Here is a 21,314-nt window from a genome sequence, read left to right on the forward strand (position 1 = left end):
ACAACTTATCAGATTCCAGCCCCAGGCCTCATGAATCTAAGCCCACCTCACCCTCCACCATACCCCACTGCCCCTCAATGCCAGCTTCCCACCTGGCCTGGCAGAGATCACTGAGAGAGCACCCCAAGGAGAATTGGAGTTGAGATTCTCAGTGGGGCCAGCGGGACATATTAGAGGGAGACAGTGAATTATAACATGGGTCTTTTGCTCATGAAGTAATTTGGCAAATACTTATTGAGAATATACTATGTGCTATGCAAGGCTGAGACCAGGGAGGACAAGCAAGTCAGCTAGGGTGCTGAAGTTAAGGAGGTGCTCCCTCTCAGGTATCATTCCTGCAAGCGCGTGACCCTGACAGTGGGTGTCTCCGCACTGTTATGCGCTACCACCTTGCTTGTCTTTCACTGGTTCTGCCCTGGTGTCAGTCACTGTTACAAGTACTGGCAATTCAGTGGTGAGCAGAAGGGCCTGCCCTCTGCATAGACAACCTTATAATCTATTATGGGAAACACACATTAGTCATGCTAACAAAAGACTGTAATTGTGGCAAGTGCCATCAGGAAATCGAAATGGGACAGAAGAGGGTATTATGGGGGTGGGGGATACAGGGAGGGCTTGAAGGATGGGCAGGAGTTTTCCGATGTGCTGTAGATGGAGGACACAGGAAGTTCACAGGCTGGCAGTGTAGGGCATGCATATAGGTGAGCCTAGTGGAAAGCAGAAGGACCAGAGCAGGAGAGTCCAATGCAAAATGGTCCCAAGCAATCTATTTCTAATAATCCAGATTTCCAAATGGTTGATTTTAAAAATCCAATTCAATAGAATTCAAAGCTACCTCTCACTCATACCCACCTTCTTTATCAGCATTCTTCAGTGGGATGTGTAGAGACTGCTTAACCCTCTCCATTTAACGGACATCTCTCTCCATTTAATACAGCAATGTCTATGATAGAATTTAATATTCACCACATTTTCCAGATGCAGAAGTGGGAGCTGAGAAGTTAGATAGGCTGCTGTAACAAAATGCCATAGATTGAATGGCTCAACAACAGACATTTATTTCTCACAGTTCTGAAGGCTGCCAAGTTCCAAGATCAAGGTGCAGGACAGTTTGGTTCCTGGTGAGAGCTCTCTTCCGGGTCTGCACTCTGGTCCCTTCCCGCTGTCCTCACCTGGTGGAGACAGAGAGCTCTGCCGGCTCTTCTTACAAGGATACCAGCCCTATTGGATCAGGGCTTACCTAACCTTTTCTTTTTAGGGCTTTATCTTATAACCTTACCTAACCTTTTCTTTTCTTCACAGGCCCTGTCTCCAAATACAGTCACAGTGGGGGTTAGGCCTAAGTATATTAAATATATGAATATGCTTATGAATGCAGGGGCAGGGTGCACCCAAATATTCCATCCTGAACATAGACCGTCAGTGGTGCTTGAACACAGGCAGTGCCCTCCACTACCCAGGCTCCCAGCCACTAAATGAACTGCTTCAGGATGTGTTGCGTGTGAATGTTGCCCATCCAAGTGAGAAGTGTTCCTCAGGGCAGGAGGTGTTCAATGATCCTTTACAAATCCATAGGGCCTTGCCTCCCCGGCAGCTGGACTTGTAGGCTGCCTCAACACCCCCCAGGGTGAGCCCAGTGGACCTTCTGCAAGACGACTGGGTTGAGGGTGTTGCTTGGAGGTGAACCAGACGTGAAACTAACACTTAAATTTGGGGTCTCATTTACTCAGAGGAGGCCGAGGCTCCAGTCTGGACTCCATTAGGAATGGACTGCGTGACCTTGGGCAAGTCACTTGACATCTTCCAGCCCTAGATTTCTACCTTGGTGACCTTCAACCCCTGCCCACATCACGAGTGGCTGGGGTCATCCTGTGGGCTATGAGCGCGGCCCTGCAGGCAGCGCAGGTGGGGTAGGGTGCGTGCACGGTGCGCAGCAGGCCAGCTGGGTGTCGCTGTGAGCTCCCGTAGCGGCCAAGGCCGCGCTGCAGCCGTGCGGTCAGCTGCGGAGGCTGGGAGGACGCGCGGTGGGCCGCTCGCGCATGTTGCAGACCTGCTCCCCACGTTCGCCTGCTCCGATACCCCCCGGGCCGCTGGGCCCGACCGCCTCGGCGCTATCGCCCCAAACCAGATGCCCGCCCGGCGCCCCTGGCCCGCGTGGGGGCCGAGCCCCGCGGGAGGGACTGGAATTCCTCCCAGGCGGGGCCCCCTCCCGCCGCCCTTCCCTGGCGCTCGCTTTCACCGGCTCCCTGCGCGTCCCCCTCCCGGCCGCCAGCCAACTGCGTGCCCCCGGGGCCGGCAAGAAGCCACATGCCCCCGCAAGGAATGCCGGGCCTGGCGGACGGGGGGCGGGCACTGGGCAGGGCCGAGCCAGGCAGGGCAGGGAGCTCCCCGCTGGGAAGGTTGGTGAGAGGGAAAGAGCAGCCCGCGCCTCCCCGGCCCTCCGCGCCGCCCCTGCGCTCGGCCTGTGCGCCGCCGTGGCCTGACCGCGGCACTTCACACTTGCCCCGCCGGACTCGCGGACCGGACGACCCGCGAGCTCCGGGGCTTTGGGGTGCCCCGTTGGCTGGGGCGGGGCGGCTCGGCGCGGCCCGGGCAGCTCCCGCCCCCTTCCGTGCGCCCCCCGTCCTCGCTGCCTCGGAGGAGGGGGCAGTCCATCATGTTTCCCCACACCCCTCCCAGCCGCCGCCGGCTTTGGGGCCCCGGTGGGGAGCAGGGGGCTGATTAGCCGAGGAGCAGGGGTGTGGCCAGCGGGGCCCCTGGTAGTGAGTCACACACGCTGCTCGCCCAGTCCCAGGGCCGAGCGTCGTCCCAGCCCGAGCTGCACGCTGCCCTAGCCCGAAGAGGGTCACCGGGCTTGACATGAGGACCCTGGGGTGCCGAGGGAGGGGCTGAAGCCTGGCTCACTGGTGGTGGAGGAGGGCGGTAAGCGGTGGGTTGGGGAGACTCCCCTTGAGAGAGCGGGGTGGGGCTTGGAGTGGGGGCTGGCGGGCTGGCCCACACCAGGATCCCCAGGCCCCGCCTGTACCTGCTCTGAGCTGGCAAAGCGGGCCTGGCTGCGTTCCCTGGCAACCTCTGGGTGAGGGGCTGTGCAGCCAGGCGCCGAGGGTCCATTTCATTTGCCCTCCCCCTTTGGCAACAGCTGGACTTGAGGCGATCTCTTCCCTGCTCCCCATTGCAGAGCTTTGTGCCCAGGCTCCTGTGGGTTCCTCTTACTCTTTGCCCTTTGGTCTTGGGGTCCAGACTGTGCTCTCCAGCTGTGCCTCCTGAGCTGCCCCTGGCCCCTGACCCCATGGGACTGGTGGCTCCAGTCGTCCCCAGGACCAGCCCAGGATAGAAATGGCATTTCCTCTTGGCCGGGCTACAGCTGTTTTTGTTGTCTGTGTTCTCAAGCGCTTCCTCTGGGGATGGCAGGGAGGGTAACCAGACTCCATGGGACCCCCGCTTGCCCCCTCCGACACTCACCCTTCTTACTCTGTCTCTTTGATCCTCTTCCTGCGCTGGTCCTGCCTGCGCAAACCCAGGACAGAATGACTGAGAACATGAAGGAGTGCTTGGCGCAGACCAAGGCAGCCATGGGGGATATGGTGACAGTGGTGAAGACAGAGGTCTGCTCACCACTCCGCGACCAGGAGTATGGCCAGCCCTGGTGAGGCCCCTATTTGGTGACAGGAGAGGGAAAAGTGGGGAGTCACTGGGCTGGGTTGGTTGGAGACCCTGGGGAGAGTTTCCACTACCTGCCACCTTCCTTAACTTGTTCTGCTCAGTTCCTGGGAGCAGAGGTGAGCGTAGGCCCTGGAAGTGGCCCAGGAAGGCCTAACTCCAGGCCTCAGGACTCCTGGCTCTCCACTAGGCCCTGCACTGAATGAGCAGGCCAGCTGGAGCTCCTCCACCCACCCACATCCCATGGCCTCCTGGCCAGGGCCTCGGTTCTCTGCCTACCAGCCTCTCACTCTCTGATGGCTTCTTTGCTTTCTCTACTGGCCCCTGTCCTGGCCAGCTCTAGGAGAGCAGACCCCTCAGCCATGGAAGTGGAGCCCAAGAAACTGAAGGGGAAGCGTGACCTCGTCATGCCCAAAAGCTTCCAGCAAGTGGACTTCTGGTGTAAGTGGAGCTGGGGGCTGTTCTTGGGCTACACCTCCCTTCACCCCTCACCCCCACCCCATCTCTGCTTAGGGTATTTGCAGCGATACAGTGATAATATTCATGATAGGCAGCCACCTATTATGTCCCAGACACAGGTTCAGGCCTCAGTTAAAGCTTACCAGTAGCCACCAAGGTGGCTGTTATTGGTCCCATTTTCCAGATAAGGACACTGAGGATTGGTGGGGGTTAGGTACCCTGCCTAACCCATAGACCCACAGTTGCAGTTCAAACCCGGACTCCAAAGCTGTGTTTTCTTCTACTTTTTCAAACTTGAAACAAAGGGAACTGCTGACTTCCTTAGCCTTGGCAGGTGTGTCCTTTGAGCCCCCAGGGAGGGTAATGGGTTATTACTACTGAAGGTTCAGGGCCCTGTAGCTGGCTGGGGTGGAGCCAGGGCGGGACTCCTGAGGCCCCTGCAGTGTGCTCTCCATTGCCTCTGGCTGTCCTCAGGGTTGGCTTTCCCTCAGTCCCTCAGCCTCCTCTATGGGGGTCCTACAACAACTCAGGCTTTCTTTCCTCTTTCCATCCTTCCAGTCTGTGAGTCCTGCCAGGAGTACTTTGTGGATGAATGCCCGAACCATGGCCCTCCGGTGTTTGTGTCCGACACACCGGTGCCCGTGGGCATCCCAGACCGGGCTGCCCTTACCATCCCACAGGGCATAGAGGTGGTCAAGGAAGCCAGTGGCGAGAATGACGTGCGATGTATAAATGAGGTCATCCCCAAGGGCCACATCTTTGGCCCCTATGAGGGGCAGATCTCCACCCAAGATAAATCAGCTGGCTTCTTTTCATGGCTGGTGAGTGTCCCCTGAGCCAGGGCGTGGGAGAGGGTGCTGACAAATGTGGAAGGAAACCAGCAGGGGGAGCCATACACTGGCCCAGCCTGGCCCCAGAGCTATTCTGCCATTACTTCTGGACACGTAGATGATGCATCTTGCTATACCCTTGCCTTGGCTGTATGGCTGTGACCTTGGTGGCTGAGGGCCATGCTGAGGAGCCCATCTAGCAGTAGTCGGCTGAATCAGTGGTGGAACTCCAGGGAGCCTATAGCCAGCCAGGCAGAACTCAGGGCGATTTTCCGATGAGTCCTCCTACGTGTGTCTGGTGGACTATTCAGTAGCACTTGTGAAGAGTTTGTGCTAGCCCTTTTCTGGAGTGAATGACTTGGAGCTGGGGGCTGTGGGGACACAGAGCATGACACTCAGCAAAAAAACAAACAAAACAGTAATACCAGGTGCTGGGCCAGGGGCTGGAGGTAAATTCTTCAAAAAGACAGACATGGTCCCTGCCCTCAGGGAATGGACAGTCCGGTGGAGAGAATATTCAGTGGACAAGTCTGTGCACATGTGAGAACTGCTACTGAAAGGGGAATGTTGGATCTTTTGGGAACAAGGGAAATGGCAGTGTTCAGAGGGCTCAGGAGTTGGGGGCCTGGAATCCAAGTTCATTATGTCAGCCAACTTTGCTATTTACTATCTATCTAATGTGACCTTGGGCAAGTCATTTAACCTCTCTGTGCCTCACCAGTTCTGTCACAGGATAATCGTAGCTGATGGCGAAGACTGAATGAGTCAGTACTGTAAAGTTCTTAGGATCATGGTTATCCTTAGCAAGCCTGCAATGAATCCAGCTAGTACTATTGCTCTTGGCCTACTTGAGGGGTTTGTGCAGAATTTCCTTTAGCCTGAGACTTAGAGAATGAGTAGCAGTTAGTGGAAGGGGGGTGGAAAAGTGCTTCCTGAAGAGACTAGTTGAGAGAGAGGAATTCCAAGAAGTCCAGTTTGGTGACAGCAATGAGCCTGAGAGGCAGAATGGCAAGAAATCAGCAGGAGAGGGAGGGAGGGCCCACATCATGCTACAGTTCACGAGCCAGGGTAAGTGCATCCTTCACTCTATAGGCCAGGGGAAGCTATTGATGCCTTCCAAGCAGAACTGTGGCTTGGTTAGTTATAGGGTGGACAATCAGGATTCCAGGTAGGAGGCTTAGGTCAAGAGTTCAGGTAAGAAAATATGGTGTCTTAAACTCAGGTGCTAGAGGTGGGATTATTTAAGAGAGACTTAGGGGGCAAATCCCAAAGACTTATTGATCTATGGGATATGGACATAAGAGGGGTTTTTAAAGATCTGAAGAGGAAGGATTATCAAAGAGTACTCATAGGAGTCAAGCTTGAACAGAGTTAGTGGAACCGGGACAATAGAGAAAGGCAGGTGAGGCATAGGAAGATCTTCATTATTCATTAAATAAACACTTTTTGAGGGTCTCCTTTGTGTGAAGCACCACTGCACTGGCCCTGGGGATACAGTGCTGGGCCAGATCAGACCTTGTCCCTGAGAATGCACACGAGATGAAGATTGGTGAGGGGTATCCAGATGGATGAAACAGCATGTGCAAAGACCCTCTGGGAGGAGAGAGCAGGGCATGTTTGATCAACTGGAAGGTCAGTGTGCCTGGAATGCAGCAAACATAGTGGCCTGGTGGAGGAGGAGGAGATGGAGGCTTAACCATCTAGGGCCCAATGGGCCAAATTGGGTTTTTTGTTCTTTAAGAACAATGAGAAGTTTCTTTTATATTTTGAAAGGGTGACTTTGGCTGGAGAACTGATAGGGATGGGGAGGGCATTGGTCAAGAATGGATGCCCACACCCTGTTAGAGGGCTATGGTTGTTTTCTAAGTTGGTGATGGTGGAGGCTTGGGCTAGGCTAGGGGCAGAGACATGGAGTCAAGTGAACTGGTTTGTGAACTGCTTCAGAGATGAAGGAGATTTGACTTCGGAACAGACTAAATAGTCCAAGTAAGGGGGAGGGACATGTCAAGAACAGCTCCTGCAGGGTTCCTCTCCAGACAGGTTAGGATTGGTGTCTTCCCCTGAGAAATGGGGAGTGCCAGAGGGGACTCGGTTGAGGGAAAGATCCCGATTTTGGTTCGGACTTGCTGAGTTTGGAATGACGTCAAGGCACCCAAGTGGCGATGTCAACTAGGCAGTTGGATATATGAGTTTGGAGCTTGGAAGGGAGATTTAGAGACGTCACTTTGTGAGTCATCTGTGCACAGTGTGGTTGGTCAGTGGGGCAAGTGTGTGGAGGTGACCCCCAGGGAGAACATGCTGAGTGAGAGTTGGAGAGGGCCTAGGACTAAGCTTTGAAGAACTTCAACAGTTAGTGGTCCAGAAGTGGGGCTCAATCCTGCAAGGGAGACAAAGAGAGAGCAGCCTGAGAGGTGGAAAAACTAGAATGGCCAAGAGTGTCAAATTCTGCTGAGAAGCCAAGCAAGAGAAGGGCTCAAAAGTGTCCACTGGATTTATGCCAAGGAAATCTTTGGTGACTTTAGCGAGAGCTGTTACTGTAAGACAGTGGTTCTCAACCCAGGGCAATGTGCTCCCCCTACCACCCCTACCCCTGGGACATTTGGCCAGGTTTGGAGACATTTTGGGCTGTCACAACTTGGGATAGAGATAAACTACTGGCTTCTAGAAGGTAGAAGTCAAGGATGCTGCTAAACCTGTTATATATAATGCACAGGACAGCCTCCTGCAACAGTGATTTGGCCTCAACTGTCAGTAGTACTGGGGCTGAGAAATGCTGTTGAAGAGTAATGGGATGGAAACCTTATTGGAATGAAGGTCACCATTCCACCTGAATACCAGTACACTACATAGCAGTGTAGTCACTTCCCAGATGTTTGACTAGAGATAAGATAAAAAGTGGAGAAGATACCATGGTGAGTATTTTGTAATGTATGTAATTATCGAATCACTGTGTTGTATATCTGAAGCCAGTATAATATTGTATATCAACTATATTCCAGTAAAAAAAGGAAAAAAAAGCGGAGGAGAGAGTGGAGATAGGAAGGGTGATGGTTGGAAGACATGAGATCAAAGGAGTTTTTAATGAGAGAGACTTTAACATCCTTGAAAAGCCAAGTGGGAGGAGTCCCACTGAAAAAAATGGATGAGAGTGTAGAGTAGAGACAAGGCGTGATGAATAAACAATCAGAGTCAGAAAGAAAAGAATGGAGGACACGGTCCTGCTGGCCTTGAAGTCAGAGGAAGGAGCTGGGAGCCAAGGACCGCAGGCAGCCTGGAGAAGCTAGAAGAGGCGAGGAAACGTTCTTCCCTCAAGCCTCCAGAATGAACCCAGCCCTGCTGACACCTTGATTTTAGGACTTCTGGCCCCCAGCACTGTAAGAGAATAAATCTGTGCTGCTCTAAGCCACTGTGTGTGCAGCAGGTCAGTGTAGCAACAATGGGATCCTAATCCAGAAGAGGCATGTGTTCGTGGGGACGGCTGCTGCAGGGTCTGTGGAGGGGTGAAAAGAGGTGGCCTCTTTTCACTGAGGCTGAGGAGAATGGTGATGGCAAGTTCAGGTGGGGGTGGATAAAGCTTGAGGTGCCCACGAGGTGTCCACGAGCTGGAGCTGTCCAGATGCACACTGGTACACGTGGGTCTGCTGCCAAAGAGAGGGGCTTGGATACAGGGGCCCGCCTCATTCAGGTGAGGGAACCTGGGACTGAAGAGGTTAAGGAAGTGGCCCCAATTCCCACAGCTGGTACCTGGTAGACCTTGTGTTCCTTTAAAGATAGTGCCTCTGCATGATGTCAGGGGGCTTTGGGGAGTTCCTTCATGGGCAGACATGACTAAGGAAGCGAAGCAGTGAATGTGCTTATATTCCATCCGAATTCAATCTGCCTTCACAGACACAGAGCAACTCCCAAGCACTCGGGAGCTCCTAGAGTCACAGGTGCATAAGGTCTGCTCTCTGTTCTTAGGGAGCCTGTGGTCCAACTTCGGGAAGCAGGGCCTAAGGCAGGGGTGCAGACCTCTTACCAACCAGGTAACACCAAGGCAGTGTTGCTGGTGATTGTAGAGCCACAGGGCTCTAGGGGCAGGAAGAGGGAGCATTGGTTTTGACTGGACAGATTGGGGATGGGTCTTGAAGGATGGGTAGAAGTTCAGTAGAGGAGGCTGATGGCTTCTCAGCCTGTGGGAGAATCTCAGGGAAGCAAACCTAGGGCCACACCCAGAGAAGGGCTAGTAGATCCCCTTTTCCCCCAACCAGAGCCTACCCCTTGGGAAAGCCCAGCAGGACATGCTTGAGGTCTCTAATGCGGGTAGCTCTCCCAGGTTTGCAGGCTGGCATGGGTCTGGGGTCCAGAGAAAAGGGAGAAGAGGAAGGCCTGGGGTTTGCTGCGGGTCAAAGACCAGCCACTCTGGAGTGGGTGCGGCTGTGGCTGGAGGCGGGCCCAGTGTGGCAGTGTTGCTTCCTGGGAGTTCCTTCCTAGGGCCTTCCAGCCCTAAGGCCTGTGGATGGGCAGGGGGAGGGTGGGGCTGGAGGTCCCAGGACCTCATGGAGGCTCTGACTTTTGTGATGCTGCAAAGTGAGAGGCATTGAAGGCCTGAAGAGAACAGATAAGCAAAATGGCTCAAGAAAACAGGGTTTGTGTGTGTGTGTGTGTGTGTGTGTGTGTGTGTGTGTGAGAGAGAGAGAGAGAGAGAGAGACAGAGAGAGAGACAGAGAGAGAGAGAGACAGACAGACAGACAGAGACAGAGAGTATGATGTGTGTCCTCACTGGGGCCTCAGTTGGGGAGAGCAGGAATGAGGAATAGCTCTGCCTTCTCAGACAATGACTTGACTGAATGGTGGGAGAAGGGGAAAGGTGGGCTGAACCACAGCATTGATTTCAGACCAGGATCCGGAAGCCCCACATCCTAAATAAACTGCATTCGTATGTCAGATCCTGTCCCAAGGCCATACTTGGTGTTGTCCTTTCTTGACCTGCCTGCCTTCAAAAAGCCCTGGCTCCCATCCAGTACAAGACATTTCCTCCCACAGATCCTCAGTATGTACACTCCACTCCAGGAGAAACAGTGATGGTGCTGATGATGAACACAGCCATTAATGTTTATTGAGCATTTACTGTGTGCCTGCGTCTGTGCTCTCCACTTCATGGCATGATCTCATTGATGCCAATGATGCCCTGTGAGGTAGGTATTACTCTATCCATTGCACAGCTGAGAAAACTGAGGCTTGGAGAGGAGGAGTCATTCTGCACAAAGCTGAACAGCTAGCAAGCAGCTGAACTGGGGTTCAAACCTGCAGTCTGACTCCAGAACCCACCCTCTAATTCTGCCTCCTGGTTCTGTCTGCCTCCCTTACTTAATTCTCCTGTTCCTACCTCCTGGCCTTGGCTCTATTTTTTCATCCTTCCTGCCTAGTGCAAGTTCCCTCTCCATCTCCCCTCGACCTGAAGGAAAGCTGGTCTCCCTGTGTGCAGTGTGGTGCAGGGACAGGGCCTGGGTATAGATGGGCCAAGTGGCCATTTCTACTCTGTATCTCTCCATGGCCTGGCTTCCTCTGCAGGAGGTTTGCACTCACTTTTGGCTGTTTGGAAAATAAATATCCCTCTCCTCTGCCTTCTTGTCTCATTGGAAATGATAAACTGATAAGCTCCATATCATTGCCAAGGTTACCAGACAGCCCTCAGACACTGCAAGCTGGAAATAATGCTGCAGGCCCCACTGCTTGGGAATGCCATGTAGCCATATAGTTTGGTAAAGAGGCAGAAGATGGAGGAGGCCAGCACAGGGTTTCAATTTAAACTTTTCACTTAGACTCAGTTTTGTTCCAGAAGAGATTTATGGCTGCCTAACAGGATAACATGATAGCACATTAAAACTGGGAGAGAGAGAAGAAAGAAAAAAGACAAGGGTGGAGATCCTAAATGGAGTCAGGAGTGAAGCTAAAAATGCATACTATAATGACCTGTATATGCATTTTTTAGCTTTATGGGGTCCAGATCTGGTAGTCACTGGGAAAAGATGAACCTGGTCAGCCACCAGTGCCTTCTGTCCAAAACATGCGTGGGTAGCTCCCCAGGAGGACTGCCCTTCTGAATGGGAGACTTCCCGAGGGTCCTTACAAAGAGGAGACCGCATGGTGAGATCACGCACCTGCTGTCAATCAACTTCTCCGGCTGTCAGGCTCCTACTGTTCTGGGAGGGAAGCAGAAGTGGAATGGTGTTTCAGTGTTTCCACTTTAGCTTCCATCGTAAAATGGAGAATTATTTTAAAACCTGAAATTGGATGTGCAAAAGTTTGTGAAGTGCCCTGCAGAACAGAGTCTGAAAACCCTGAGTAAGTGGGGTAGATGGAAGTGTACACCAATACTCGCAATGCCATGAGATGTCTGAGGGAGCAGGCAGGCTCTACCAAGTTTGGGGGAGCTCAGAGAAGGGAATAATAATGGGCTTGTCCAAGAAGAGAAAAAGGGATATTTGAGACAGTTTGGGCTTGCATGTGTTTGTGAATATGAGCAAGTACTAGCGATGCTTATTTGTTAATTTCTATTAGCTCTTTATCTGAAAATTTCAAACACTGTAGAAAAGTTATAAAATAGTATAATAACACCCCCATATGCTGTATCTTGATTTACCTGTTGCTATCATTTTATAACAATTGCTTAAATCTCTCTGTATACACGTGCACACTCACACACATTCCTTTTTTTTTTTCCTGAACTATTTGAGATACAGTTGTAGACATCAGATTTTATGGGCCATATGTTCTCTGTCACCGCTACTCAACTCTGCTGTTATAGGGCAAAAGCAGCCATAGGAAATACACGAATGAATGAGTCTGGCTGTGTTCCAATAAAACTTTGTTTATAGCACTGAACTGTGAATTCCATATAATTTCAAATGAAATCTAAATTTCACATAAATTTGAAATCATACCAATGGGATTATGTGAAAAAAAATTTTTTTAAGCATTAAAAAATACAAAAACCATGTTTAGCTCACAGGCTATGTAAAAGCAGGTGGCTGGTAGGGGACTGGATTTGACCTGCAGGATTTTGGTGACCCTGTCCTATATAGCCACAATATAATTATTATACCTGGGAAATTTAACCATGGACATGATACTGTCTCAAATACAATCCATATTCAGATTTTCCCAAATGTCCCATGTGATGGCCTTTATAGTGTTATCCCCATCCAGGGCCCACTCAAGCATCACACACTGCAGTTAGTTGTCATGTCTCATTCATCTCCTTTACTCTAGGATGGTTCCCCTGTGTTGTTTTTTTTCTCTCTAATGATATGCACCCTTTGGAAGAATTCAGGACAGTTGTTTGCAGAATGTTCCACTGTTTGGATGTGTCTGATTATTTCCTCATGATGGGTTCATATTATAGGCATGAAGCACAGAGGATGGTACTCCTTTATCACTGTAGGTAGCAGGAAGCACATGATGTCAGTTTGTCTTGTCTTCTATATTGTGTTTTTAGCAACTATTGGTGATTCTTGCCTGCATTATTGTTATTCATGGTTAAAATGATTTTTAACCATTCCATCTGCATTTATTGCTTGACATTCTTCTATTTGAAAAAGGGGTTAACTTTCTCCCCCACTCCATCCCTCATTTTAAAGTTATTTTTTGTATCAGTACAGACTCATGAATTCTCTTTTTCTTCAATGTATTCTAGTCCATTCCTGTCTTTACTCATTTTAATGTTTAAATTGCCCTAGATTTGGCCCCTGGGAGCCCATTTCGACTGACTCCTCGTCCTTATTTTAGGACTTCTTTACTTTCTTTTCTTTGCCATCTCTCCTAGGAGCTGCAATTTGTTTTAGTGGGAAATGGTGTTTAAAAATCAAGATCTCTGGGCACTAGGTGAATGTGTTGCTGCTGGGATATCCTTGCTTCTAGGCCTGAACTAGGTTTTTAGGGATGAAATGAAGTAAGGCTCCAGAGTGAGGAACTGAGGGAATATGGGGTCACACACAGCAGCACAGCATGTACAAAGGCCCAGGGGCATGTGTGTTATGTTGAGGTAGGGAAAGGGAATGGGGTGCAGCAGAAATAGGGTGTGCTTAGGAGGAAAAGTGGAAGATGATGTAAGAAAAAAGTTTCTTTTCTGGTGTTCTAAGATGTTATGGATCTTAAAACAGTATTAATTTAGTGACAGCTTTTCCAGGAATAAAAATATATACCTCAATCCTAAGATTTCTTTTAATATCAAAAGCATTATTGATCTTGGCTTTTATAACTTTTATAAATTCTGGTAGTTTGGTTATTGAATCACAAACCAAAGCAAAGATTTTCCCCAAAATTTGTAGTATGCTAGTGAATAAGTTTGGCCTGGAACTGAGTCTGTAGTTCTCAAAATCTATTATATTGGAACAAAAGTAGAGCATGAAAAGCTATTCTGAACTGGCCCAATATTTCCAATATAAGCTAGATCCTAACCTGACCTTCAAGATCCCTTATTTCCTCAGCACTTCTAGCTGCTGTACAAAACAGGTGGTGGACTGGATTTAGCCTGCAGTCCATCATTTGCTGACCCCTGATGTGGAACAACAATCATTTATTTCACTCATGTACCTGCTGTTTCTCATTAGTGTTAAATTAAGGTGACTTCATATATATATATATATATTACCATGCTCTATATTACATATCCAGGACTTTTTAAAAAAAATCACCCATTTTCCCCATCCCTCACCCCCTGCCTCTGACAACAATGTTCTCTGTATCTGTGAGTTTGTTTTTTGTTTGTTTGTTTTGTTTTTTAGATTCCATATATAAATGAGATCATATGGTATTTGTCTTTTTCTGACTTACTTGACTTAGCATAATGCTCTTGCAAATGGCAAGATTTTCTTCTTTTTTGCAGCCAAATAATATTCCTTTGTGTATCTTACCACACTTTCTTTATCCATTCATCCACTGATGGACATGTAGGTTGTTTATCTGTCCTGGCTGTTGTAAATAGTGCTGCAATGAACATAGGGGTTGGGTACCTTTTCGAGTTTGGTGTTTTTGTTTCCTTCTGATAAATACCCATAAGTGGAATTGCCAAATCATATGGTAGTTCTATTTTTAATTGTTTGAGAAACCTCCATACTATTTTCTGTAGTGGTTGCACCAATTCCCTTCCCACTAACAGTGCATAAGAGTTCCCTTTGCTCCACATCTTCGCCAACACTTATTATCTCTCGTCTTTTTGTTGATAGCCGTTCTAACAGGTATGAAGCAATATCTCACTGTGGTTTTGACTTGCATCTCCCCAATGATTGGTGATACTGAGCATCTTTTTATGTACCTATTGGTTCCGGTGACTTTTAATGTTTGTGAGGTCCTGATGTTACATTAATTTGATTATAATATTACTTAAAGAGGTATAAACAGAAAGTTAAATAAACACCACATTTCATACAGCTTTTACACAGCTGTAAAACCGAGACAGACTTACAAATATAAAATGAACAGAATGACACAAACCAACATAATTCAAATTAATGACGTCAAGGTAATGTGTTGGATGATGTTGTTTTACTGAAACTAAATTGCTGTTTATAAAGTGAATGTGATAGTGATGCCTAAGGCACAGATGCTCCGGAATTGGCATGCCTCTATTTTTGTGTGCCATGTGACACCTTTATTTTTTTTACTTGTTTGTCTCTGTTAGAAACACTGGGAAATCTTTCATCGGAGCAACTGCCATGATGTTTCTTAGTCTTTTCTTTGCCAGAACGTATTGTTCACATATTAAGTTTGTGTCTTTTTTTACATATTAAGTCTGCTCTTTTCTCATGAGCTTATGGCAAGTAGTAATAATTGGTGTTGTATAGTCAGTTGTTACTGTATAATAAGCTACCTCCAAATTTGGTGGCATAGAAGGTGGGGGGAGGTCAGCAAATATTTTGTGTAAAAGGCCAGATAGTAAATATTTTAGGCTTTATGGACCATACGGTCTGTCACAACTACTCAATTCCGCTACTGTAGTGTGAGAGCAGCCATAGGTGTGGTGTGTTCTAGTAAAACTTTATTTATGGGTACTGACATTTGAATTCCATGTAATTTTTCACATGATGAAATATCTTTCTTCTGATTTATTTTCAATCACTTAGAGATGTACAAACAATTCTTAGCTGGTGGGCTGTACAAAACAGGTGGTGGGCTGGATTTAGCCTGCAGGCCATCGTTTGCTGACCCCTAGTGTGGAACAACAATCATTTATTTTGCTCATGTTATCTGCTGGTTGGCTGTGGCCGAGCTGATTTTAGCTGGGCTCGGCAGGCTGCTCTGCCTCAGGGCTGCAGAGTGAGCTTGGCTCCTCACTGTGGAGTAAGTCTGGGCCCAAACTGAAGGAGCAGGGGCTCCCTGAGGAAGCTTTTGCCATGGTGAAGGCAGAAGCCCCAGAGGCAAGACCGCCCTCACAAAACACATTTCAAGCCTTTGCTTGCATCCTGTGTGTTAACATCCCATTGGCCAAACAAGCCACATGGATAAACCCAAGGTCAAGGGGTGAAGAAGTACAGGCCACATGTAAAACAGCATCCAGTGCAGAGTCACATGGCACAGGGTGATAGGATGGGGCAAGAACTGGGACAAGAAGTCAGTCTACCACGGGTGCCAACTCAGCCCCTGGAGGTACTGGAAGCTTCATGGTGATTCCCATATATTGATGTTTTTAATGAAAACATTGAATTAAAAACTGTTAGAGAGAACTTGCATTATCTTCAGAACATATCCAAAGACTTGCATTCGAGAAACCCTAATTTCTAATGAACTTCCTTGCTTTAAGAATGGGGGTTTCCTGGTGTTTGAAAATTCCTCCAGGAGAGGTCTTGTTTGATCTACACTTCTAGGCATACATCAGCACCCTGGCACCCTCCCTGGTGGAGACCTTCAGGGGCTAGTGAGGGTGGGTGGGCAACGGGAAAAATAGCAGTTGCCATTCACTGGGCACTAAAGGATTATTCTGTCTTAACCCTGTGTATCCTCACAACTATACCATAGGATAGGTGTTATTATCCCCCTTGTCAGAATGGGAAGCTGGGGCTTCATGCTGCATAGCTGATTGTAGGACCAGGACTTCAAACGGAATCTCAGGCTCCTAACCTCCATCTGCAGATGTGACTATCTAAATGTCCACAAAGCATTCTCTTAGTCTTTTCGCTTACATGGAAACTCCTGTTTCTTTGGGGAATACTTTTCAAGCATATGGTATAAGGTTGTTTCTGTTTCCTTGTCTGATTGCTGCTGCTGAATATTTGGCAAAAAATTTTTAAACCGCTTTATTGAGATATAGTCACATACCACTCAAGTCATGCATTTGAGTTGTGTAATTCAACAGAATTTAGCACAGTCACACATTTGTGCAGCCATCACCATGGTCAGTTTTAGAACATTTCCATCACCTCAAAAAGGAACTTTGTAACTGTCACCCAACTCTTCCCCTCTCCTTGCCCCTTCCAGCCCTAGGCAGCCCTTAATCTACTCTGTCTCTGTTGAATTTCCTGTGCTGGACTTTCATTTGAATGAGATCATATAACATGTGGTCCTGTGTGACTGGCTACTTTTACTTAGCTTCCTGCTTTCAATATGTGTCCATGCTGTGGTAGGTATCAGTTGTAGCCTGTATCATTCCTTTTTATGACCAAATAATATTCCATTGCATGGATATAGCACATTTCATTTGTCCATGTGTCTGTTCATGGACAGTTGGGTTGTTTCCATCTTTTGGCCATTATGAGTAATTCTACTTTAAACATTTGTGTATACAAGTTTCTCTGTAGACATATGTTTTTATTTCTCTTGGGTATATACCCAGAAGTGGAATTGCTGGGCCTTATGGTAACTCTATGATTAGTCATTTGATGAACTACAAGAATGTTTTCCAAAGCAGCTGACCACTTCACATTCGCACCAATAGCATATGAAGACTCTGATTGCTCCACATCCTTGCCAACAGTTGTTATTTGACTTTTTGATTCTAGCCATCCTAGTGGGTATGAAGTAGTAGCTCATTGCGGAGCTTTTTTTCTCTGCCTTTTTCCTGACTATCTCTTGTTCATTTCACTGGTTATAGTGGGCGAGCCCTTAATAGATGTGCAGTGGTGTTCTGAATGACTCCATGGGGTGCTTTCACATCAGCCCTGCCAGCTGCTTCCCTCTGTTACATTAACCTGGAAGACCCTTCACATCTATAGTCTGATATATAAAATTTGTTTCAACCTAATTTCTCTCCAGCCATAGGCCCATTCTACTTTGCATTTTTGCTGCCTCCTGGCTCTCTCTCCCACCCTTGCCCCAAGATCCCTTGGGCGAGGTGTAAATAAAGAACAAAATTAAGGCCAGTGCCCTGATGGCTGCTACTCCAGTCCTTGTCCCAGGGCTCATTCCACAGGTTTCACCAGATGTATTACCAAGAAGAGTGAGGTCGAGTGTGTTCAGGGTAGGGAATGGCTGGTTCTAAGGTTGGTTCCAAGGCCGGGTGACCTTTACAGGCAGAGCAGGAACTTGGGAAGGGAAGCACTGTTGCCTAGGTTATAGGGCTCTAGACTCAGACTTCCTACCACTTGAGGGAAGTGTGACTGTTGGCTAGTCACTTGTTCTCTGAGCCCGAGTTTGCTTATCCTTATGATGAGGTTGTACAGTTAATGCAAGGCGAGCATTAATGCCTGTTGCATGCCTGGTGTGCAGCAGCTGGTGAACAGACCACAGCCAACTCTCTTATCTCCTGTTAGCTTCACATGCACATCGGGAGTGGCTGACAAGGGTGAGTGAGATTACAGTATGGACAACCTGGACAGGAAATTTGGGATTGTATGTAACAGTGCCTCATTTACCAGTTCTTCAGGCTCTTCTGAAATGTGATAGAAGATAGTTTTAGAACAATAAAAGGAAGCACTAATTACATTATCAGTTAAATGGTGGGGAGGGGTAAGTTAGATCATGGTTCTTGAGCATTCTGAGTCACCTACGAAGTTTATACTCATATACCAATATTCACAAAGCGCTGTGCACATTTTAAGGGACTTCTCCTTCTCCTTACTGAAGTCCATCCACGGACACCAGGTTAGGAAACCAGGGCTGGAATAAGCTCAGAGGCAGCATTCATTCCATTCCTAGGCATAACAGAGGCCAGAGTTCAAGTTCAGGATGGCCTCTATCTCTCTGCCATTTCAGTTTGCTAGACTGCAAAGTGGCTGGGGTTCTGGGTGGAGCATTTGAGATGTATGTGTGAAGGCACTTTGTCTACTGTGGATGGCTTCATAAATCATTTTTGTTACCACTTTACTCTAAGAGGAGGTGCAAGGCTGAAAATCAGAATGCTTTATGGATCAGATGGGTTTCTAGCAAGTTGCAAGCAAAACAGATTTTTGAAAACCCAACCTCTTTTGCATCATCCGGTTTTGGCACCACTTAGAGGAGCCCAACAGTGAGCCCTCGATGGATGCAGACATTCTGCCACAATGCAGTGTTCTTCCCTTTGAAGATGCCAGTCTTCCCATAACACATTTGCTCAAACCAGCAACAAATCCAGAAGTTCAGAGAGGGTCCAGGACATACCTGGTTGATTCTGACAAGGTCACTGGGGATAGCCTGGGTGCGATGCCCATCAGCAGAATGTTTGGGCATGGGCTGTGCCAGCAGAGACCAAGTTTGAACTCCAGCTTCCCTACACATTTCTTTGTGGCCTCAGGCAAGTTACCTAGCCTCCCTGAACCTCAGTTTCCTATTCTGCAAAATGGGAATAATAATAGTAACTACTTTAGAGAGCTGTGAGAATTCATGAGACGGTGTTTCAGAGTACTTGGAACAGTGAAATTGCTCTATGAGTGTCAGCTGTTGATATTTTATTACTGATGTCTTTGTTAATTACTACTATGAGCAGAAATAGCATTCTGGGCCCTATGGACCATGCTTGATCCAGGGGGTCAAAATTTGGGCTTTTATGTTATTTTCTTATGATATGTAGGGTCTGTTCATACAGTATCATGCAATCTTAGTTTTAGACAGAATTTTGGAGGTCATTTAGGACAGATTTCCACTCAGTGGGGAAATCCTTTCTTCATCCTCCCTGAGAGTGGGTCATCCAGCTACTACTTAAATACTCGCAGTAACAGGAAGGTCACCACCTCACAAGGCTGCTTGTTCTATTGCAGGACTGCCCTGCATGTGAAAACATGTGTCTCAGAACTCGTCTGCACACATATTCCTTGTGCCAAGTTCAGGCCTGTGTGCCTCCCAGTGGGCCTGATCCTGCCTCCCCCACATGGTAGTCCTTTCCATATTTGATGATGGCTCTGCTTTCTCTGGCCTCTTCTTCTACAGGGTAAGGGACCACCTAACATGCTGGTCGCCCTTCTCAGGTCAGGTCCAGGTCATCAAAGCCCTCACATCACAGTGTTCAGAGCCCAGGCTGGTCCAAGAGGCGCTAGGTTCAGAGAGGCCAAGGAGTCGACCTTAAGGGAAAGGCAAGGGAGAAGCTGGGAGACCAGGCTTCTGGGGGCTAGGTCCTGAGCATCTGCCCCTGGCCGGCCATTCCTGGGCCATCTCAATTCCTGGACTTGAGGTCCACAGCCCACTTCCTACTCAGGGTAGCCTGGGCTCCTCAGTAACATGCAACATGGTCTGAATCTCCTATGTGATTCTGCCTGCCCCTGCTCCCTCTGCTTAGACCACCCTCACCCTCCTCTTTTCCAAGACCTCAGCTTAGATTCCTCATCCCTGAAGAAGGTCCTCAACTGACTTCCAGGTGTGAGACTCCACCTCCGAGTTCCCATATCCCACAGTGTTGACCACAGGGTTCCACAGTGGCCTCTCTTCCATATTCCCCTGGACTATGAGTTTTCTGAGGACAAAGACATTGTTTACCTGGATCCCCATTTTATCTCCAGAGCCTGTCACTGTAGCCACTCCCTGAGTGATACCAGTTGAGTGAGTGAGCGTTTGATTTGAGAAACTCCTGATTGGTAGAAAAGATTAGCCAAGAAACATTGCTCAGCGAACCTCCAGATCTGAACCCAGCAGCAGAAGCCTTGGCAGCTCCCATGCCCCTCACCCTGTCCCACCCAGGCCTCTGCCCAGTGGAAGCTGCACAAAGGCTGACGGCAATAGCTCTGTGCTGACCTGCAGCCCTCCCACTGTGCAGAGGTAATAGTGGCTAACATTTGGTCTCTTCACTCAGAGACGATGATTGTGATCACAATCATGATCAAAAGACTGATAGCAACCACTTACTGAGTGCTTTTCACATCAGTTATTACAGAGGGTTTTACCTCATTTTACAGATGAGGAAACTGAGGCATGGCTGGTGAAGACACCTACCCAATGAAACTCACCTTGTGGTGAAGCTGAGTTTCTAGTTGATTCCTCTGGCTCATGGCTCTCATGAGCCACAAGGGGCTCCCATTACTGGCTATAGGGACTACTGATGCTTTTTTCCCCCCAGAAGAGGAGGGGAGCAATCAAAAAATAATAATGTGTGAGGATTGGTACTGTGATAAAGCACAGGGTCCTGCATTCCTGGGGAAGGTCCCTGAAGCCCAGGGCCTCACCTGAGGAGTCTGAGAGTTTTAAACCACAAAGGCAGCCTCATAAATAGACAAATAAAGCAAAAACCTATCCCCTACTGTCTTCCCTTCCCTCTAGAGATGACCCGAATTGAGAGTTTGAAGTGTGTTTCCCAGACTTTCTGTGCACATATGAACATACACTTAGTATGTGCTGATAAATGTTTAACAACCTGCTGGTTGTGGGTGTGGTAGGGGACACATGCAGATTGCCATGGTGTAAATTGTCCCACCATGGAGGATTTCAAGGTACCAGTATGATGTCACTGAGCAAGGAGGTGGGAAGAGATACACAGTAGCAGCTATTATGCAATATTTCTACTATACAGATGCAGTAGATGCTAATACCCACAAGAATATAAATAATAGTAAAATATAGTAAAATTATTAGGAAGTGGTAAGCTTTGAGCACTTATTACCTTTCTAGAAAGTGTTATTTATTAAATTATAAGTTTGCATAATTTAATTTTTAATAAAGGCCGTGTTTAACAACCTTTTCATGACATTTCAGAAAAAATAGCAGCTCTCATTAACCAGTACAACCCTGCTTCTATACACCACCGGTTTCCTTTTTACTAAAATATTAGCACTATATAAATTTTTTCTTTAACTTGCTTTTTTGCTTAAAAGGCTCTTCATCCAATAGTTCATTCATTCAGCCACTATGCTACCATGGGCCGTGTGTCAGGAACCAGGCCAGGCCACCATCATGACCAGGATAGCCATGTGCTTTGCCTTCATTAGCTTGTAGTCTAGTGAGGGAGACAGTCGGTTATCAAGTCAACAAAAGATACCATCAATAACA

At 48.0% G+C, this 21,314-nt stretch overlaps 1 protein-coding gene across 5 annotated transcripts in view; it reads left to right on the plus strand.

The window, feature by feature from the left end:
* The window catches only part of PRDM11 (PR/SET domain 11), an 86,409-nt gene that overhangs the window by 37,701 nt on the left and 27,394 nt on the right, over positions 1-21,314 (plus strand). The window contains exons 1-4 of one of the 5 annotated variants that reach the window (XM_036891652.2): positions 1,420-2,399; positions 3,522-3,646; positions 3,998-4,101; positions 4,678-4,940. In XM_036891652.2, coding sequence (XP_036747547.2) covers positions 2,040-2,399; positions 3,522-3,646; positions 3,998-4,101; positions 4,678-4,940 — 852 coding nt within the window. In that variant the 5' untranslated portion in view covers positions 1,420-2,039. The other 4 variants (XM_036891656.2, XM_036891657.2, XM_036891655.2 and 1 more) reach the window with 4 other exon arrangements.

Source organism: Manis pentadactyla, chromosome 9 (genome assembly GCF_030020395.1).
Source record: "Manis pentadactyla isolate mManPen7 chromosome 9, mManPen7.hap1, whole genome shotgun sequence".
Lineage (NCBI taxonomy): Eukaryota > Metazoa > Chordata > Mammalia > Pholidota > Manidae > Manis > Manis pentadactyla.